At 44.1% G+C, this 21,979-nt stretch overlaps 1 protein-coding gene across 1 annotated transcript; it reads right to left on the bottom strand.

Moving 5' to 3' along the window:
• Window positions 1-2,739: 2,739 nt before the first annotated feature.
• On the bottom strand, window positions 2,740-21,565 carry HGTX (HGTX homeodomain transcription factor). Its single transcript, XM_046631615.2, has 4 exons — window positions 20,451-21,565; window positions 18,744-18,854; window positions 11,245-11,459; window positions 2,740-3,918 (listed from the first exon to the last, which is right to left on the bottom strand). The coding sequence occupies exons 1-4, from the start codon at window positions 21,121-21,123 to the stop codon at window positions 3,721-3,723; spliced, it is 1,197 nt and encodes a 398-aa protein (XP_046487571.1). The 5' UTR covers window positions 21,124-21,565; the 3' UTR covers window positions 2,740-3,720.
• Window positions 21,566-21,979: the final 414 nt, after the last annotated feature.

Below are 21,979 nucleotides of genomic sequence, written 5' to 3'. Positions count from 1 at the left end.
AATGTCCGCACATCAGACGGTTATTTAGACTTGATACTCACGAGGCACGCGCGGCTGGTCGCTTCGAGGCGCGTTTCGAGATAATTGAATTTGTGTATTCGGTAATTAGTATTACTTTTACGAAAGCCGCTAGTCACTAATTGCCGCGGCTGTATAACAGTAACCGGAAAGAGAGTCTCCCGTTCCATTCGATCGTTAAACACGCGAGTAAGTTCACTTACACTAAAGTTACAGATTTACACCGCTTTTAAACTATCGCTCAACCTTCAGCTCGCTGAACTTGTTTAACAAGTATTCGGGCATAGAGCTACAGCGGAGTGTTGAACTCATTGAATTCGTTCCGGAGGGATATACTCGTCACTTTCGTTAAACGGGAAGAGCATGGCTATTTATTCCACTCGACGGAGAAATCATTCTCTCGGATATCTGAGTGTGGCGTATATCCTAGGCTGCTGGACCAAACAATGTCGTCGTTCTTTCCTGATCATAAATATCGGCGTCTAAGTAGTTTCGGCAACAGTTTCAATATCATAAAGTGACTTCTGCCGAGTGCCGTGATATCCCCGCAACGCAATGGTTCGGTTCGATGGGCAAGCCGCGTCTATACACACGCCGAGGGTTTCGACACGGTGACACATCGCTCCAGAAATGCGCATCGAATATAAAAATACAATATCACTTAGCGCTCAGCCCCAACCCCGTACACATGTTCATCCGTTCACAGTCCGTCTCTCGCGCTCAACGCGATTTCGCATAACGGTAGGCATAAGTACTTACGATAGTGGGCAGAAAAGAAACAACCTCGCGTCTTCCAAGATGCGTGAATAGATAAATTCTCGAGAAGAGGGTTGCGCGGTATCCCAACCCTTGACTGCCGCAGCCCGAGGTGTCGGTATTTCCCAAGGAAAGAGATTGGAAAGAGAAGAGACAACGCGTCCCGAGTGTTTGTCACACACGGGCGAGGCGAAGGTATACCGGAAGAGCGAATCTCCGATCTGCAGGGAATCACTAACCGAGATTCAATTACGGCACGTCACGCTCATATCTGTTTGGCAAAGCAACATCCGATGGTTGTGTAAACGCGAGAGTAGGACCGGTAACAATGTTTTCCCAGTACGTGTAGACACTGCCAAGTGTATGCGTTCAGCGATGGGAGTAGAGGAGTAGGAGGAGGTCAAGTTGGAAAACGATGAACGAATTCCACCCCGAGATGAAGACCGGCCTATCCCGGTCGTACGCTCGTATTAGACGTACGTACTTGACGCTAGGGACGACAATGAACATTGTATCGACAACCACCCTTAACGCCGACGGTGAAATGAAACCCCACTCAAGAGAATAGAGCGAGTTCCGTCCAAGCGCAGGGGTGACGCGTTCTACGTCTGTGTGTCGTCGCCTATTCCTCTTCCTGTTCCCGTTCTATGCCCGAATGCCGTAGTAAGTGCGGAGCATGGAGAAGCGGATGGTTGTCGGTACGAAAGGGAGGATCCCCTCGCGCAAACTTAATCATAACAGCCTGTTAGCTAAATGAATAGCTGCTAGAGCCCTGTAGCAGTTCCGTTCCGCCTCTGTCTCTGTATCCTTCTTTCTCTCTATCTGCGGATTCCTCCCTCGGTGTTGTCGAGGCCGTCAAACCCCCTGGTATATACCTACTAGGGCGAGAATCTAGTTTCTAACTATTGCTCGAACCGTTCACCCTTCGTTACGCTTCGCGGAGCTCCCTCGGCCTTGTTATTAAATTAATCTATCGTTTAGTAAATTGATTCCAATGTATCGTTACGGTATTTATCACTCGCTAATACCCTGCAGTGCGAGACCGTCCGCGTCCCTCGCAGATCTTCACTCGTCTGATTTCATTAGCGAGTTGATCCATCCGCTCATGGCTTTCCAAATGACGTATCTGTTTCGGTTTTATGTCCCTGGTCTACGGTGGTCGATTCTACAACTGGGTCTCAAATTTTTTATGCCTCTTCTTACCCGATGTGGACTAAATTTTGTCACGAAGCTATATTGCGGGACTTCAATGGCTGGTTCAATCGCTCCAAAACTACAGATGACGTAATAATTTCCACTTCAATTTTGGCTCTCTAGATTTCGGATGCAGGCGGCATATTTCTTGCGAGTCCAATCGAGAGTGATCAATCTCTCGAGGACTCAGTGATTCGCAAAGACCCTCGTAAAGCAAATCTTTTATCCCTCTTATCCGGGACTTATTGAAAGCGTTTCTTCCCCTTTTGGCCAGCCGAATCCATGCGTGGAGTTTCCCTGAACCCGTCCTATTTTTCTCCCGTTCTTCTTGCTCTCCGCCTCCGTCCAGAGTTACACATCTACAGTTTTAGCGCCGCCCAACTTTACCCATTTCCTGCTTGATAGGAGAGGTTGTCGAACATCGACTCATCGTTAGTGGCCGCCCAGCGTATCTCGAATCGTCAATTTAATCAGCCGAAATTGATTCGAAGGATTTCTTTCTTCGTGAGTTTCAATTCTTCAATGACGACAAATCATTGTATTTCTGTACGATAATTAAGTACTTAAATGGCTAGGCACATTAATGTTAAATACATTTTTCTCATTATTTGTGTTACAATCAAATTCATCTTAGCCGCATGTGTCCGAAATTTATTTACCCAGTCGTAGATTCGCGTCTCAATTTTTTGTAATGAGAATGGATTGATATTATTAATAATTAGCGAGTTGTATTATTATAGATACAATATTGTATATTGGCCATTTATTAAATAAGAGATATGATACACAAGCAATAATATATTTATAATTTATACAATGCTTTATACAAGATCGTTCTAAACTTATTTCTTCATTTATAATTTACCTAATACTGTACAGTGGATTATAAATTATACTCGTATATTAATTTACGTTTACTTTTATAATCGATACGTAATTAACTTTAACTTCTATTTAATAATTACCTATTGGTGTACGTTTCGTTTATTTGTAACATGTGTGTGTGCATGTGTGCATGTGTGTTTACCTCTTCCTCTTCGTGTCCGTATCGTGTGTTTTATCTTACGAGATCGTTATAACTTTTAATAGATATAGGTATATATGCATACAAGCGCATGTATATATGTATACCTATAAACTCCGCATTTAAAACGCCAAATATCACATTCACGTTAATTATTATCTACATAATATACAAAATCTCTCGTCAGATCGTTCCGACTTTAGTCAATACTTCGGTTATAATCAACCAATTTACTCGTCACGCACGAGTAACGACGATTATTATTAATTCGCACTTTCCTTATTACGACCGCCGGAATTACATTCGAACCGTCAACAGTTTCGTAACGCTAACTCTTATTAGGTACGGATGCCCAATTTATTCGGATTGGTATAGCATAATATTAATGGCAAAAAAAAAAAGTACTTTCTACTCTCACGGAAATTATCGAATGACATATTATATCGAGGTCGAGTTGTGCTTCGACCAATGCAGGATTAGAAATTGATCACTTTTTTCTTTCGAACTTCTCCTCGTTATTAATCGTAAGAATTAATCCCGTCTTTGCTGAGCCGTTAAATCGCAAAAGAAGACTTCAAATTTTTTACCAACTGTTAAAAAATAGCCCCTGGGCCTTTCGGTCGCACCGAGGCGTGATTCAAACGGTGTATTTTCCCCATGACGCTAGAGGTCGAGTGGGATCGGTTTGTGCGAAAGAATGTCCGGGTTGTGGAAAATTACGATCAGATTCAAGGTCCGTACTGCTGTTCAAGTTCCCTCCTTAGCCTCTTCGCGGCGGTTTCGCCGTTGCCCTCGCCCTCGGCATCGCTGCACCCATCATCGCCCTCGGCAACGACGCCTTCGACTTCCTCCTGGCGTCTTTTCGCTGTCGCCATTTCCGCAGCGTGCTTCTTTCGCCACTTTGTCCGCCTGTTTTGAAACCAGACCTGAAACATCAACGGGAATCATGAATCAGAAATATTTAATTATCGGGACGAATAGGAATTCAATAAAAAGTGTGTTTCACATGCGTTTTGTACATTCTTACATCAGACGGACTAGAATGTTTAATAATTTCTTTAGGTACTAGAGTCAATTGGTTGATCGGTACTTTATAATCACAAGGATAGCAACTGCATCAAAGCATACTATTTGGAGGATATTTTTCAATTGGATCAATTAATTATTTCTTGATTTAGGAACGCACATTTATAACGAGCACCGAGTGCTGAGTACAAGAGTAGAAAGTTTTTGAGCTACGTAACATTCCCGGGTAAATATTTACCAAGGCAAATAAAGTTTATTTCAATTATTAAACTGAATTTCAACGAAGTCGAAATACTACTTCTTGCTGTGCAGCAAATTTCATTTGAATCAACTAAAATTCTCTCGACTTGACTCAGCGTGGTAAGACGCGTCGAATTAATTTTGTTTATAAGCAATGACGGGGGTTGAACCGGCTTCCTAAAAACGGGGCGATCGAAGCTCGCGACGGCCCCTCTACGCCTATAAAGCTCCGAGGCAACATCTCCTGGAGGTTGGGTCGCGGTCGTAGCTCGAGAGCTCTGCGTCCCCGCAACAATGTATTTAATTAACGTAACTACCGTCAAGGGAGGGCACGGCGCCACCGTAGTGATTGCAACTCTACGCCGTCGCGACGCCTCGACACCTCGACTCGGATCCCGGGTGATGCGCGACGTTGCGAAAACCGAGCGACGCCGGGAGCGCTCTCGAAGCTCCGTTCCATGTTAGATTAAAAAAATATCCATAGCCCCAAGTCGGCTAAGCAGATTAAAAACCGGGCCGCCGATCCCCGCTTTCCCGCCGTTGTATCGTGCCTGTATACACAGCTACCGTAAAAGTTAACCGACGCTTGGATGAAAATTAAAACTCTCATTCCGGCCGAGTGGTTGGATTTTCGGATTATCATGATGTTGGGACAAGATCGGGCCGGATCAATCCCCGCCTGAAATCTTTGCCTCCAGCGTCTGCGATTTCTTAGATTTCGTGAAAACTACTTATTTGCAGTGAGAAAAATTTCATTTGTTATAGTAGCTAGAAAAATTCAGTGAAACAGCTATCGTTAAAAAAACTGTTTGAATATTTTTGGAATTACGAAAAACGAGGTACGCATAACCATTTTGCGCTATTGTCGTTCCTTTTTCGGTAATTGCAACGCAAAATCAGATTGTTCGGTTTACCGTATTTTTTTAGTTAAATAAGACTTTAACATCAATTTTCCCAACAGTTACAAGAAAATATAGTAATAGAGAAAGAAAAATTGTAATGAGAAAGAAGAGTAACGGATACTACTAGACTTTCCGGTAACAGCTAGAAAACTAATTCTCATTTTGTACCTAGAACTATACTTTTCGACTGTGGTAAATAATGAAAATAGTTAAGGACTGAGCGGTAACCGGAATTAAAAATTTCTCTCAGTATATTAAAAATAAAGACGTGAGACAGAGGTTCGAAAAATGAGAGGGAGTCGGTGGCTCTTCACTTCTGGAATTTGGCTCGAAAGCAAAACGCGAAATGTATAATCGCCGCAAAAATCATGTTTCAGATCTCTGGTACATAATCACACCGAAATCTCAGCTGACTCCCCCACGCGAGTGATATTTGACGAGAAGACCGCGAAATCTCTATTTCATCGCTCTGCAAATTGTCTCCTTCTCCACGGTTCTCTGTGGTTTCTTTGGATTCGGTTAACCGCCGAATTCAGTTCCGTTATACCCCGCTTTACTCAAGAATTGCGGTGGCTTCGAATCCCAAGAAAATGTATCATTCCATATTACAGCGAATAAAATTTAATGCGGTATTCGCGGAACGAAAAAGATTGGAATCTGATGTAATAGCCACTTTCATTATAGACAACTGTTGGATTTATCACAAGACTTGCAAAGTTATCGCCGTATCGAGACGATAGGATCGTCAATGATCCGCAAAAAACGCCACAACTTACTTGAGATACTTTCGTATTGCATCTAGAAACGAACTTAGTTTCAACGATGTAAAATAATTACAATCTCTCAAACAATATTTTTTTATTCATTACGTACCGAAGACTCATTAATATCCCTACTGCGAATCAACGGTTCAGTTAATGGGCTCAATAAAACCCCATTCAATTTTCGTCTTTCTTCCATTCGCGCCCTGTATAATTACGCAGTTACGTATCACGCAATTTTGCGCACAAATTGAATTCACCGTACGCGATTTTTCATGGTTCGCGGTTGCCCGAAACGCGAGCGTCAAATTTTCACGGGTGTTTGATAGCGTATTCTGATTCCGATGAGATAGGATATACAGCTCGGTATAACTAATCTTATCGCTTGGTTAATAAGTCACCGACACGCGAAGCTCGGTCGTTTGGAGTTTTTAGTTTTGTCAGACGCGTGTATAAGGGCGGCGATATCTCGGCCCTGCGTCCCTTCCCGTATCCTCGGACCCTTTTATACGGGGTTAGCTGCGGTTTTATAGTTGGATTTGCGGCACAATGCGTTCCCGGTCTTTAGATAATCTTGATTTAATGAATCTAACAGTTGCAAGAGGCGTGCGGTATGCGAACACTGTAATGCAAGTGCGCGTTGCGGGGTGAACAGTTTTATTTCATCCGCAAACGATGCTCCGTCATGCCTTCTGTCAAACTCAAAATCGAAACATAATCCGAGCGTTTAAATTCTTCGCAAAATATCAGTACAAGTACCGTTTTCATACCCAACATTTTCACGGTTCACTTATTTCGCGCCAAATGTGGTGGCAAAAATTTTTCGAATCCCGTCGATTGTCACTCAGCGATGTATATTTTTAAATTTGCGTGTTCGCCTATTTTGCTTGAACTACGAACTACGAACTACGCCGGCTGGAAAAACTTCCGCGTTTGTAAGTCAAACATTCGCGATTGATTTTAGGCGAATTCGCGTTAGACTTGTTCAATTGCGCGACGCGCAGGGGCGAGCTTTAAATCGTGCCCGATGATCCATACCTTAATACATGCGTGCATCGCTTTTGTGAAAAACGTCGAATTTAAACTTCTTCCATGCCATTTGCTCCGTATTTATTCAAACGTCGCGACTCTGAAGCATTCGATAATATACGATCGCTCGCTTGTCAGCCTGCCACCCTCTTGTAACAAGTTATTATACGAAAGGAATTACAAGAGACAAAATCGTAGAACACAGTTACCAGCGAAACTGAAATTATTAGCTACGTAAGACATAACGGAGGCATTGTATTAAAATTTAGGGATTATACTTTCACGAGTGTCTAAAACCTTAGCACTGTATTTTCAAAGTGGCAATTGATTGTTTAAAAATAAATCTCAAGCATTTCCAGGTTTCCGATGACCCAAAAAGCCGTTCTTCGATGACAATTTTCTCGACCATAATTAATAGTTGTCTTAATTCGCTTAATTACTTTATTAACCCTACATTCGATTAAAATTCTCATATTTTTCTCATCGTCACACGACACGTTCATCGCAAATTTGAATATAAAAAAGTGATATTTTTATTTTTCTCCATGACAACAATTGAAATCCTCTGAAAATTCCGTGACCCTTTTACGGAACACCGTGTTAATTCTGCGTAAAAAGTCTTTCCATGTTTCACCGATTCGAGGAGGCGCCTCGGACGCGGGCCAAAGGATGAGAAAGGAGAAAATTGAGGGTGGCTGTCGGTGGCGATAATGCGCATCTCTGTATTCCAGACTCGTAGCGCTACGCCATATCGATATGTTTCAACTCGCCCCTTTTCCCACCCCCAGAGCCATCCCGAAGCATCGCTAGGAGCAACGTCTCGCTTTGGCTCGAAGATCAAATGGCTTCACCGATTCGTGTTATCCTCGATATTCCATTTTTATGCAGGAATCAAATTTTGCGGGAGAAAATTTTATGTCTTTTGTATGCGAGCGGGCGCACGCGCCTCGCGTATGCGTGTGTATAAACGGCACGCGGAACGTGTGTCTTGACTTGTTTTTCTCAACCACTGCGAATTCTAGATTCTGTTTTTCGCATATTCGCCGAGTCCCTTTCCTTCGTCCTCCCTTCTTTCATTCCTCGTCCCCATGATTTCCTCGGCCTTATTTACCCCTCGAGGTATAAAAGTCAAGCAGCGTGGAAAAAGATAGTTTCTCTATATTTACTATATTTATATTCAAGTTTGTTCTAGGATTAGAGGATTTAATAAAGTTTTTAAGCCGGTTCGCATTCCTTATTCTTATCAACGGTATTATTTTACGAATAATATGCACAGTCATAAAATCTGTGTCGAAAGAAATCTCGACTTTTTTGTATTTTCAAATTATCACCGGTATCCGAGTTTATTCTTTATGCGATAAGAATATTTGTTAATGCAGATCTTTGTTAAAATGCCCGAACGAGTGATTAAGATTATCGGCAAATTATTCTTTTACAAATAGTACAAAAATTAAATAAGACCAATGAATAAAAAATTAGAAACTGAAAACAGAAACTGATCAGATGTCGATTTCATATTTTGTTAACGCATTTTTTCAAATCGTACAGAATAATAGTGATCGTTGTTACATAGCTGATAAAATTCAGATACATATTACGAAGTTAAAAACAGTCTAGCTCGAATGAAAAATGATATTTAACTTCACAAAATTATACCGATCAAATGTCACCCCGCAGTTACTTAATTCTATAGTAATTGTTACATACACGTTTACACAAAAGCAAATTATCAGTAGACGGGCGACGCTTAATCCTGCCAAAATAAACGCTCTTTTCATCACATAAAAATGCTATTTTAAAAATAGAGCACAGCCCATAGTCATAGTAAGCAGATATACATATAATTTCGCCTGCACGGTGCAGCGGGATTTGACGGCAATTATAATGGGACGTTATGGAGTCAAGTGCATGTGTGGCAATTTTGATGGCGATTTGGTGTTCGGCGAGGCAATCGGACGAGGGGCGGTGGTGAGTAGGAGGTGAATGAAGGACACCGCCTGCTGCCATGATTTATCACGGGGGTGGTTTCACCCCCCCCTCCCATGCGCCAATGATGCATGGGGCGTCCGCCACGGTGTGTCGCGGAACGCAGGGGTGCCTCGTTCGTACTAATTGACGTCATTGATATTGATATTCGTCCAGGACGCGCGGGAAGATTACGCCCGTGGTAAACAGCTACGCACCCCCTTCTCGAAATCCACAGGCGCGACGCCAACTCCCGAAACACCGACCATCCACCCTAGCTGCAGACCTTCCAGTCCTCGGACCGGATGGGAAAGTGTCGCGAAACTCAACCGGTGCTCCAACTATTCGTACCAACTATTAATTCGGGCATTGCTTGCCACAGGTATTTATCTACAAGCACAGAACCAATGTAATCGGGTAAACGTGACGTCGGGTATTCCCTTTTGGCATACTTCAAATTCTGGTATCATTGTGTAGATTTATTTTTACAGCTAGACTGAAAGTTTTAAGAAAGTTCCCAGCTGCTTTGAAACAACTGTTTTATACAATATTGTTAAATTTATTTGAGACACTTGATGCTCCAGGATAATATCAACGCTGATAATTTAATTTGCTAATCTTTGGTAAGCTTTTCTTATACTACATGCATCGATACAAATTAGAGGTGATTCAATCATTGGTATAATGATTTTCATTCGCACTTTGGCAAATGCTGTATAAAAATTTCTGTGTTTCTCTCAATACTTTTACAGGTTTTTCACAATTCCAACCGATATTTGTACAGCGTATAACTAGAAAAAAAAAAAAAAAACAACGATGTGGGTAGATGAATTTATTCAGATATTCTCAATTCGGTCTCTTTTCTCATTTTTCCCCGAAAAATTTTGTATATTCGAAACTGGATACACCAATATTGGCAGATAGGTATACGCAAAATAATTCGCACAGGATGTGGAATGCGGATATACACCACATACACACGCGTGTATCCAAATACACATACTTTTCTTATGTAACACACGTGTTGCCAGAGATTTGAGATTTGGGAAACGGGGGGTGAATTCGTTTTGAATAATATCACCGAGGCGAAAGACGAATAAAGGAGGAAAAAAAAATAAATAAAAATAAAAACCAAAATGATGTCACATATACGGAGTCCGTTCATCTCGTTCATCTCCCCGTACAAAGACACCGTCGTTTCGGTTTCGAAAATTACTTTACACCGAGGATCAGGGGGTAAACGGGGGTGACGTCACAGGTACGGAGGTACAAGGAATGAAAGAAAGAAAGAAAGAGGGATGCTGGTAGCGGTAGTACATGTAGGAGTGAATCGGCGTTTCCCGGGGAAAATCCGAGGTAATTGAAAGCCGAGCCTCCCTCCCTCCCTCCCTCCCGCCGTTCTTCCCTTTCTCTCTCCGGGCGTCGCGTCTTCTCTCTTTCTCCCCGTCCTTCCCTTCCCTTGGATTTCATCCACCGCGTCTCTCCTACCCCCGGCCGCATCACTCACAAACACAGACTTGTAGCTTTTAATAAAAATGTAAATATGGCCGCGCAGAACGAGCCAATGACAGCGCTACATCGGCGCGGCAGTCCGACGCGCTGCCACCCCTGCAGGGGCCGCGGCTCTCGACGAACAGGGGTTGCCACGGCGTCGCGACGGAGGAGGAGGAGGAGGAGGAGGAGGAGGAGGGCCGACGTCCCGCGTCTTTCCATGACGCGAGGGGATTCCCCGCGCTGTCCTGCGGGACGACGGCGCAGGTGCCGAGGGAGCTTGTCACGTCTTCGCTATCTGCTCGGTGTACCTTTCCCCCGCGGTCGGTCCTTCTTTTCTCTTTTTATGCTCGTTTTTTATTCTTTCTTTTTTTTTTATTCCATCCTCGTATCGTTTGTTCACTTTTGTTTTTAGTTTTTAACACCGCTTTCGGCCAACCCCACCGACGAGATATTTCCCCGCTACACTCGAAACACCCTCGATCGTTAACCACGATTTTTTATCCCGCCTAAGCCACTTGTCAACTCAACTTTTCCACGGGTTTTACAATATCACCAGATTTTTTAAGTTCCTCCTTGTTCAATATTGTTAACGTTCGGATTAAGCCAATCAGATTCGAATTGCAATATAATTAATAAAAAAGCAAAAACTGGCTCTTTGTTATATCTCGCGATAGAACCGAGAAATAATCACAAACCTCGTCGATAGCAGAATTTTACTAAAAAGTTGTTTGAATCTTTGATTTGTAGTGAAAAAAATAAAAAAATATATTCATATACATGACGAAAGAAAAGGAAAAGACGACTGAGCGATATAATGACGAAATAATTGTCTTACCTTGACTTGGGATTCGGACATGCCGAGGGCGTAGGCTAGTTTTGCGCGTTCTGGTCCCGCGAGGTATTTCGTTTGTTCGAAAGTCTTCTCGAGGGCGAATATTTGCTGACCACTAAACGTCGGCCTCGTGTGTTTCTTCTTGCCGCCCTCGTGGTCGCCGAGTCCACCGCCACCCGCCCCCGTCATCGCCTGCTGACAGCCAAGCTGTTGGGATACTGTAATAAATAGTAAAAAAACATCCCGGATTTAAACCAGATCTCAATAACTCCTGAGAGTTTACGGATTTTATAACAAACATCGGATCTCAGCCGGCTTACGCTTTGTAATTAACTAGAGAAATGATCCGCCAATTGAAACTAAAATTACGAGCTGCTGCACGGTCACTCCATAAAAGCAACGGTTCATAATCGGAGGGGGGGGGGGGGGGGGGGCAAAACGCGTGAGCGGTAAGGGTGGAAAGGGTCAATCGAAGGGAGGCCCTGAGGAAATAAAGGACAGGGGGCGAGGCAATAACCGTACAAACGCGAAAACAAGGAGAGGCCATGAAATAAAGCAATCATCCCGAGGGGCAACAAGCCGTCTGTAGGTATATACGTGCGCACGAATACACGGCCGCCCGGTTCTTGTCTTATTTATTTTACGAGCGAGATCCGACCGTCTATGGAGCATCCGCAGCTCATTGGTTCACCCGCGGAAATAGACACGGAGAGAGGAGAAAAAGGGACGATCATCGCGAGGCTCCTGCAGCACCCAAATACGACCGCCGCGTTATCCGGGATCCTGCGGCAGGTTCCTTCAGGAACCCCCGGCACCAGGTTTCGACGAAGCCACGGGCACGTACGCGTCGTTGCGACAGCTGGGAATCGCTGCGTGCCCTGAACACCTTCCTCGGCTTTATCCCGGGGGAATATAACGCCCGAAGGTTTCGCTTCATTCCGGTAATCGTTGTATCACGGCACGGAAAGAGACAAGGACTATCCGAATGTTCAGGGATTTTATCGCCTGAGGATAGCGCAACGTGTACCTTATAATTGTATGCATCGAGAGAGAATTTCGAGGTGCGAAAATATAGTCGTAGTTTGATCCTCTGAGCTTGTCAAGTCGAGGAATGTTTGTTTAATAATCTTCGTAAAAAAAAAAACAACAACTATCGTTATTCGTGGTGTTGGATAAAATTGAGGCACTTTTCAAAGTCATCGATACCTCGAGCAAAGCTTTTTTTTAGTAAAGTTAACACAGCCAAATACCTTCCAGGAATAAGTTCCCAACAAAAACTTGTACGCGTCTGTTTAATTTGCCATTTTCCATTCAATTTCGTAAGTGAAAAGCATAAATTTCATCAGCACGCTTTTCTCCGACGCATTTTGGGTGGTTGAATCCTATGTACGAGGAAGTTAAAACGATAGACTCTCGTTACACACTTTATGTATACGCTTGATATTCTCTTTTGAAAACGTATTATTCGCGAGAGCATCTTTTACCGATAATTTATCGAACATGTATTTTCTACCTGTTAAACTAGCACGATACTCCTGTAATAACTATACCAGTGAGAACTCGAAAAATAACGATATACACGCGGAATATATCCAAGGGTAAAACATCCCTTTCGAAGCTTTTATTTTCTCACTCCTTCATTTTCATTAAAAGTTCATCAAGTACAGTTGAATTCCCGATCTCGAAATTCAGTGAACTTTACATAGATCGCGAAACTGAAACTTCCCAGCTTTCCGAATTTTCTGTCCCCACTTTTCCTCAGCGTATATAAAAACTAAAGGATCGCAAGTCCGTCAAGTTTGCAGGCTCTTTCAAGACTTGACTAGGTATACCTAATTTGAAGCGATCAGATTTTTTGTAAAATCACCTAATCCACATCCAATATCGCGTTTTGCATCTATACGGTGTTCGTATACGTATACGTATATGCATATCTATACCTGCCGGAACGGAGAACGACGACGTAGTTCTGCGGCGAGAAACAGCTGGCTTGCTGTCGCCGTTTCGTCCGTTCGAACGGTATGGACGGGTTTATACATACGTGACTGTGTGCGCCGGAATTTCTACCACGTGGCGATATAACCCTCCCCCCGCCCCTTTCTCACCCTCTCCAGACGTCGCGTACGGTTGAACTTTTTTGCCTATCACGCTCCCCCTCACCCCCCCCCCGTTAATTATCATAGGCAATCGTTATCTGGTGCGCCGGGCGCCCGTAATTAAAGCAACTCGGAGGGCGGGAGGTGGTTGGAGGTGGGGGTGAGGGTGTATCTCCGCCGTGGGACTTTAATTTAATAAAGCAATTTGTAACGGAATACAGAACGAGGCTTTAATGGCCGCACGGCGGAGAGGGCTCTAACGAGCTGCTTACCGCACTCCGCGATATCCTCCAGCCCTGCACACCATCCAGTAACGCAGCACACGCTCGGCGAGATAGACCCGATGGAGATAAGGGGCCTCGTCATACGGCCCCACTTTCCTCATCTCTTGCCCCCAATTTCGCGCGGCAATATTTATCGCGATTGACCCCGGCTGTTATATGATATAGATTCAATTTACTTGGTGGAAAACGGATTTGTTATTGTGTCTGTTATATTTATGTAACACATGGTGTTCAAATTCCGCTGAGTAGGTATGTAATAACAATTCGATAATATACATATGTTATACGTTTTTCGTAAATCGTTGATGTCCAAGATTTTTAAACTATCTCGTTACTCATCGCTGACCATTACTTTTGTCTTCTTTCAGAAAGAGCTTCACGCAGTTTTTTCACTCAAAAATTACACTTATCTATTCTTACGTTGGCTTCTGGAAACTCGACCCTATTATCAATGGTTCTATGACAACAGGCATGAATATTGGCTCGATAAGTGATCTCAGAACTGTGATATATCGAACTCGGATGTTTTTGTGCACGAATTTGTTTGTAATCAGAATAACTGTAAGATTTTTCAATCACTCATGCTATTGGATAACGTTTCGTTTGACAGAAAATAAAATTGTATGAAAAGCAAGGTTTTCAATGTATTATAAAATCCATTCCCCGAACTTTTAGGTACACGATAAATTTGAAAACGTTTATTGGTACTGCACTGATAAAACAATTATTAAGGACAAATTCCGCATTTTCTCATCAAAAGTTATCAACTTTATAATTCTGAAATCCAAAGATAAACCGCATAACGTACCACGGTTACAAAGTAGAATATACACTTCTCGCAAAAATTAAGGGAACAACAAAATTTTCGAAATTTTTAGGTGATTTTCAACAGGCTGTATTTCAGTGAAAAATGGTCGTACAAGAAATAAAAAAACAAAGCTTTCGAAGCTTGAAGACTCTAGTTTTTGAATTTTTTGGTTAAAAATTTTTCAAAGCACTATTAGCCATGCAATCCTCGGATAAAGCGCGAAGAAAAAATTTTCAAAATTTTTTACATTTTTTTTTTCGCTCTACGGGCATGGAAAAATTTTTCCGAGCTAAACCAATGCATAGATCGCATAGCCTGTTTATTCAGCTTCAAGATGCTTTTTTTTAAACCTCGATACGACCATTTGTCTTCGAGATATCGAATTTTGAATGCTAAAGGATCCTTTTTCACTCAACTGCCGATATCTCTGGAACTACTGGTCGCACAGCAAGCCGAAGGGCAGTTTCTTTTTCTGCAGAAAATTTCCTACAAAAATCTGTCAAGGTTGATGTCAAAAAAATTTTTTTTCCACCGGTAACGTTAACGTGAAAAAACAGCAAAAAAATGCCATTTTGCCTTTTTTTGGATAATCGACTGTATCTTCGTCAATATTGGGGGGAAAGCTTAGGTTAGAAGAAAATTTTACAGCCTAATGTACCCCAAAGGTCCCCCTAAATCGGTAGATCGATCGGTTCAGCGGTCTTCCTGGACCGATTGATTGAAATTTTGAAAAAATTAAGGGAACAAGGTTTTTGTTTCTTAAGGAATTTTTGGATAATCGACTGTATCTTCGTCAATATTGGGGGGAAAGCTTAGGTTAGAAGAAAATTTTACAGCCTAATGTACCCCAAAGGTCCCCCTTAATCGGTAGATCGATCGGTTCAGCGGTTTTCCTGGACCGATTGATTGAAATTTTGTAAAAATCAAGGGAACAAGGTTTTTGTTTCTTAAGGGACCTTGTTCTCTTAATTTTTTCAAAATTTCAATCAATCGGTCCAGGAAGACCGCTGAACCGATCGATCTACCGATTTAGGGGGACCTTTGGGGTACATTAGGCTGTAAAATTTTCTTCTAACCTAAGCTTTCCCCCCAATATTGACGAAGATACAGTCGATTATCCAAAAAAAGGCAAAATGGCATTTTTTTGCTCTTTTTTCACGTTAACGCTACAGGTGGAAAAAAAATTTTTTTGACATCAACCTTGACAGATTTTTGTAGGAAATTTTCTGCAGAAAAAGAAACTGCCCTTCGGCTTGCTGTGCGACCAGTAGTTCCAGAGATATCGGCAGTTGAGTGAAAAAGGATCCTTTAGCATTCAAAATTCGATATCTCGAAGACAAATGGTCGTATCGAGGTTTAAAAAAAAGCATCTTGAAGCTGAATAAACAGGCTATGCGATCTATGCATTGGTTTAGCTCGGAAAAATTTTTCCATGCCCGTAGAGCGAAAAAAAAAATGTAAAAAATTTTGAAAATTTTTTCTTCGCGCTTTATCCGAGGATTGCATGGCTAATAGTGCTTTGAAAAATTTTTAACCAAAAAATTCAAAAACTAGAGTCTTCAAGCTTCGAAAGCTTTGTTTTTTTATTTCTTGTACGACCATTTTTCACTGAAATACAGCCTGTTGAAAATCACCTAAAAATTTCGAAAATTTTGTTGTTCCCTTAATTTTTGCGAGAAGTATATAATTCCAAAACGCTGTAGGATATAATCCAAAATCGACAGAACTGAATCTTGAAAGCTATCGTACTCAACGAAGAAAATAGGCTGAAAAATAAACGACGAATTGAAAATTGTTTCAAGAAAATACGTTCGTCTCGAAGATCGTATAACGAGAAGAATTTCACACCAGCCAAGATATCGATGGGGTGATAAGCTTCCGGTATCATAATTCACAATGACCAACGATAGCCCGGAGCTCGTAGCGAGGATGTCCCAGCCTGCATGCGACGACGACGAAGTTGTTTGTATCCGATATCCAGGTCCAATAGACGAGCGATGCGCGGGTCGCTATACAAAGATTGGCTGGATGGCCAGTCAGCAACTTTTTTACTGCGTTTCCATCTCCCGCCTCCCGGTTCCCCGCATTCTCGCGAGGCACGTTGGGCCGCGAGCCGTTCGTGTAGAACACACCTCGAGCGATCGACGCGTGCGGAGGAGGCGGAGGAGGCGGAGGAGGCGGAGGGGCCGCCGGTATATTCGAGGTTTTTATCACGTGGATTGGGGGCATAAAGGCATAAATAAAGGATCGGTGGTTCCCCTGGCGATCGTTGGGCGAGCGTCTGGTCCTCGCGAGACCAAGGAAGGCGCGAGGATCGCCCGGGCGCTAAATAAAATATATTACACTGCAGCACGCCGTTAGAAATTTCCCCCGCTGTTGCCCCACCCCCTTCCGAAAACGGGGCCAGCGGGACGCTGTGGTTAAAATATTGCCGGAGTTATACTCTCGGCGGCCTGCAAAGGAGCGCTCCTGATCCTCAACGTCGATATTGAAATACCAGGAAGCGATGTTGTACGGGAAGAAACCGAACTCTGCTTGTAAAAGTGGGTCCAACTTTGGTTATTCTTCGGAGTTTGATCGTTAACGGTGCAAGAAAGCAGGAAGTTAGAGAGAAGGAGACGAAATTCCGGAATACAAAGTTGAGCCAAATTTCAGGCGCAGAGGTAGTAGCGTCGATTTATGCCAATTATTTCGTCCGTTTTCTTTGGTCGTTCAAATATTATGATTATTAAGTGTTGACCAGGTGTTGACAGCTGCCTGGCTTACGTATATCGAACGACCAAAAAACAGGAACGCGGCGCGTGGAGGAAATCGGTACTAATAACTCTGCGCCAAAAACGGGTCCAATTTTCGCTGGTACGCTGGCTTGAGTTTCGTCTCCTTCCATCTTACTTCCTGCAAGAAAGATTCAAGAATTGTGTGTAATGCGCCTGGTGAAGCGGCAGCACGCCAAGATTCGAAAACCACGATATCGCGCATCTTATGGTGACTGGGGCCTTATTTCGAAACTTTGTGATAATTTAGTAAGAGTTAGCGCTCAATGTTTTTGTATTAGGTTAGGTATCTGAAACACGGTATATACTAGGTAACGTAATCTCGATATTAATTTTTAGATGTTTCAAAGAACAAAACATCGACGATCATCAAATGCACAGTATTACAATAGTCTTGCAAACATGAATACATTTTTTTAGGTGATCTTGGTAAAATATTCCTTTGTTGCTACCTTGAACTTTTTCCACTCTATGATTATTTTATTACATCAGCTTTCAGCAATCACTTTGTCATGTGGACGACTTTTCAACAGTACATAGTCCATACTAATTGTAAGTAAATGAGTTTATCACACGTTTCACTATTAACTCATATAACTTTTCTATGGATCGAGGTTATGTCACGTGAAAAATGGTCGTAAAAATATTACCCAACCGTTTCACTGTGACAAGTAACAAAGTTTCACTGTAAGGCCCATTTTACCGGTGAACAGGAGGCTGCTCTCTGTTTTGTCTAAACGGTGTTTAATGCCGTTTTCACCGGTCAGAAGAAGTTCCTAAATCAGGTCCGCGAAGCAAGTATGTATATGAAAATCTCGTCGCGTTGCCAGTTCGTCAGACGCATTACCCACAATTCCTGAATCTGAGTTCGGTGTTTCCTTCCACATACTACATCCCGCTCAAGATCCGCGACGTATCCCAGCGAGGCCAATCGACCTGTGATAAATTCGCGCGCATTCGGTTTGCACGCGCAAATAAGTGCACGCCGGGTGTTCGGGGCTTTGCGCAGACCGCGGCACCTCGACCTGGAGTCGACCGGGCAGCCGCGACCGCGACCCAACCCTCTTACACGCACCCCTCGTCGCAGGGCCCTCGCCTTAGGCCGCATGTGTTACCGCGAGAGTGATCTATGCGTTTAAAGGGGGCGGATGCCTGTCACGTGTTCTTTGGCATTACGTGATTCCACGGACCGACGTGGTTTCAGACGTTTACAAATATTGCTCCTTCGCTCGCTCCCAGTTTGATGAATCGTTCCACCCCAAATTTGACCCCGTTTTGTATGTTCTAAATTCGTTATGGTCTTGGTTCGTTTTTTCGTATTTTCACTAGGGTCTGGATGGAGATATCGTATTATTTCTGGGGCCCAGTTCCCTGACGCTTTTGCGAGTCCTTAGCTAACAACGAGTCTCAATTAGGTCGATAGATATCAATTCTGTTATGTTGACGGACTTGGGTAGCCCATTCCGGACGCAGTTTGGATTCAGACCTCATCCGTTGTGTCTAAAATATTTTTACAAAACTGGCTTAATGTCACACTCACGAGAATGCAGTCGAGCTCGCCACGCTAAAGGGTCGCTGACCAATCCTTGAAGTCCTGGCCAGTAGACGGCAGGATGTCGCGGCTCCGTTCGCTGCTGGAACTGTCCCATACCTGTGACAAAAGGACAAAATTAAAGCAATCCTTCATGAACGGATAGGTTCGATCTGGTAATCGCAAGTCTGCTTGCGATCAGGAAACTTGATGCGCAGGCTACACGCAGAATTCAATTACAGCACGACTGTCGGAGGCTCGCGATGGTATAATTAAATGAAAACGTTAAAAATGTGATCGATGCTGACAAGAATTATGGAAGACGTCAGCTTGAGATCGTATGAAAATTTTGATTGCGTGAAATAAGAGTGTATGGTATTTAGCTCGTTACTGTGATTTTGCAGTTAAATACGGGCGGTAATCTCGTAAGTCTGATTAAAAAAATTGAAAAACGATATTGCCGAGTCGAAAATTAACTCCTAATTACGCCTTCAATAATTAAGACTCGAAGTATTTTATGAAGACATTTAGCCGTGATTAAATCAGACGCCGATTGAGTGTGTTGATTTAAAAATATCTTAATGATCTTTGGTAACGCACGAACGCAATGCTACACGTATATTATATAACAACCGCATGTTGAATTCAAAAACAATTTTACGCCCATAATTCCCGTACAATTTTGGAGAATGCGCATCGAATATCGAATCACGCGATGTGCAGTGATTAATACCATCTGCACCGACTGATCAGAGTGAGTAAAACGAAAACCTGTAGAAGCATCAATTTAATCCACGTGTAATAAATTTCCGTTACTCGAACGCGTGGGAAATTAAAAAGCTGTCGTAACGCCGAAGTACAAAGAGTAATGAGATAGCTCAATTGCACAATGACTAGGTTTCAACCAGTCGATTGAAAAATCAAAAGGTTCAAATCGTTCACACCGTCGTCTTACGGAGATAAACACTCAATCATGCACGACCATTTAATGACTGGATTGAATAATTCCGTGACCGTCGCTTGCAGTCAAACGTTGCTTAAGAGTTAAAATTCCGCATCGTGTGCGTACAGTGTATACGTAATACGTAGCGATATAACGGCCTGTGATTAGTATTACAGATAGTAAAAAATTAGTAATTACTATGCGAGTGCCAAACGGTGCAATGCGCTCGTTATCACTCATTGTCAAGCGGAAGGTTTTAGCGCATTGCCTATGCACGTAGCTGGGAGTAGCTTGTAAGCCAAAGTGAGAAATTCGTTTCAGGTGTTACTTGTCAGTGTTGAATTCCAAACCTATCACTTTACGTGAAATTCGATAATTGAAGAATTTTTTTGCGGTACATAGTGAGAAATATTGTTCATTTGAACGCTTCGTCTCAACTCAAAGAAACTTTACCCACTGCACATTTTGCAAATGGGAACGATAAGAGTTTTGCATTTGAACAGGAAAATGTTTTACCGAAGCATCGCGAAAGATGAATTAGCTCCTTTCACTGTCATTGAATCGATCTCTGAATGGCTTTCACGCACTCGATCGGCATCCAACTCTCCATCCGTGTATATAGTTTGAACATACTATCGTGACAATGTAGCGAATAGTGACGACCGAACGTCAAATGACACCCATCAACGCGCGTATTGCAACCAAACACGAGCCGCTGTCCGGCGCAGTTCGAGCCCCGTTCTAACGAGCCAAACAACAACAGATAAACGTACCCGAAGAAGCTGTGAATCCCGTGTGCATGGCGTACCGGGGTGCAGCCAGAGGTTGAGGGTGCGGCGCAGGCGGAAGTCCGTGTGAGGTGGAAACGGGAACCTGAGGATGGGTGGCGGCCGGGCGGGATAGGATGGTGTCGATGCCGTGGGGGTTGCTGCCGACGGAGGTGATGGAGGTGGCCGGACTCTGTTTTCCACTCCCGGTGGGCGAGGGCTGTCCCTGAGGATGGTTGGCGAGCTGTGCGGCAGAGACGCCGGACAACTGGATGCTCTGCTGCTGGTGATGCTGCTGCTGATGGCTGCGCTCGGCCATGGAATGGAGGGCGGCGAGGGGCTGACTGCCGAGCATCCCGCCGCCGGCGGCACTCAGGTTCAGGAATTGGAGAACGTGGGGCGAGGCGGCGGCGTGAAAGTCGTGGAGCCAGGGCGGCCTCGGGGGCGGCGGCGAGTGGCTGGAGGGCGGAGGTGGCGAACACGAGCCCAAGGACGACCCGGCCGACGAGCTGCGATCGCCGTCGAGGTGGCTGGCGCCGCGGCGATGAGCGTCGCTCAGGGATGACATGTCGCCCGGTTCGCTGTCGACGCCGACTAAGCTGACTCCCGATCGGACTCTAAGGTCGGCACAACCGTCCGCTGCACTTTCCCCACAGGTCTTAGTCAGAGAGCACACCATTTCGCACCATGCATAGTTCAGGGTTGGCCTGAAGGTATCCAGGGAAGGCGTTTCGTGCAGCGGTTAACCGCTATCCCGACTCCGCGGTCCGGATGGACAAACTCGCGGCTCGGTTTCACTCTACCGCGGGCGCGTGGCCACGCGACGTTTTTTTACAGTTTCAAAACAGTGCGCAGCGCACGGGACTTGTGTACACAATCACTGAAAGTTTTGCACGCGATCACTGCGAAAAGCGGAAGTGCGGCACGTCTTCGGTCACCAACTCAATATCATCACACTTCTAGGTAAAAGACGAGGAACTATTACGTGAATACCGTGCGAACGAGTGATCGGTAATTCCTTCGACGGGGTTGAGTCTCGAGGACTTTCTAGCGCGACGGAACGCGTCGTGGCTCTGAATGGAATGTCGCTGTCGAACTGGCACCTCGAGTCGAGTCGGTTCGTGGTCCACGCCGGGGAGCTCTACTCCGAGCTTCCTCTTCCCCGAGGAGAGTGAGGATGAGAAGGAGGGGAAGCACCGGGAACGAAGAGAGAGGTGGCCGCTCACACTGCGCCGAAGTGGTATCCGGGGGCGTGCCGGATCGCGGGGATTGGATGTGGAGCGCGGTTACACCGGAAGGGAAGCTCGCCGGGGGCGGAGCCTCTCAATCTCGCATTAGCTTCTTGTTAAGCGTCTTTCATTGTGTGTTTAAACCCGTAATTTATGATCCTGACTGAATAAAACAAGAGCTGGTTGCCACGGCTTGTGACTCGCCTCGCCTCCGGTGCTCGGCCTGCACCTTCTCAGCCACGTACTCTCGGAGTACCAGTTAACGTTGGTCTCACTTCGACGTAGCACGGTCAGCGTCACTCACTC

The sequence above is a fragment of the Neodiprion pinetum genome, chromosome 6, assembly GCF_021155775.2.
Source record: "Neodiprion pinetum isolate iyNeoPine1 chromosome 6, iyNeoPine1.2, whole genome shotgun sequence".
In the NCBI taxonomy this organism is placed as follows: Eukaryota; Metazoa; Arthropoda; class Insecta; order Hymenoptera; family Diprionidae; genus Neodiprion; species Neodiprion pinetum.
Note: the sequence above shows the minus strand (reverse complement) of the source record. Positions and strands in the feature narration are given on the sequence as shown.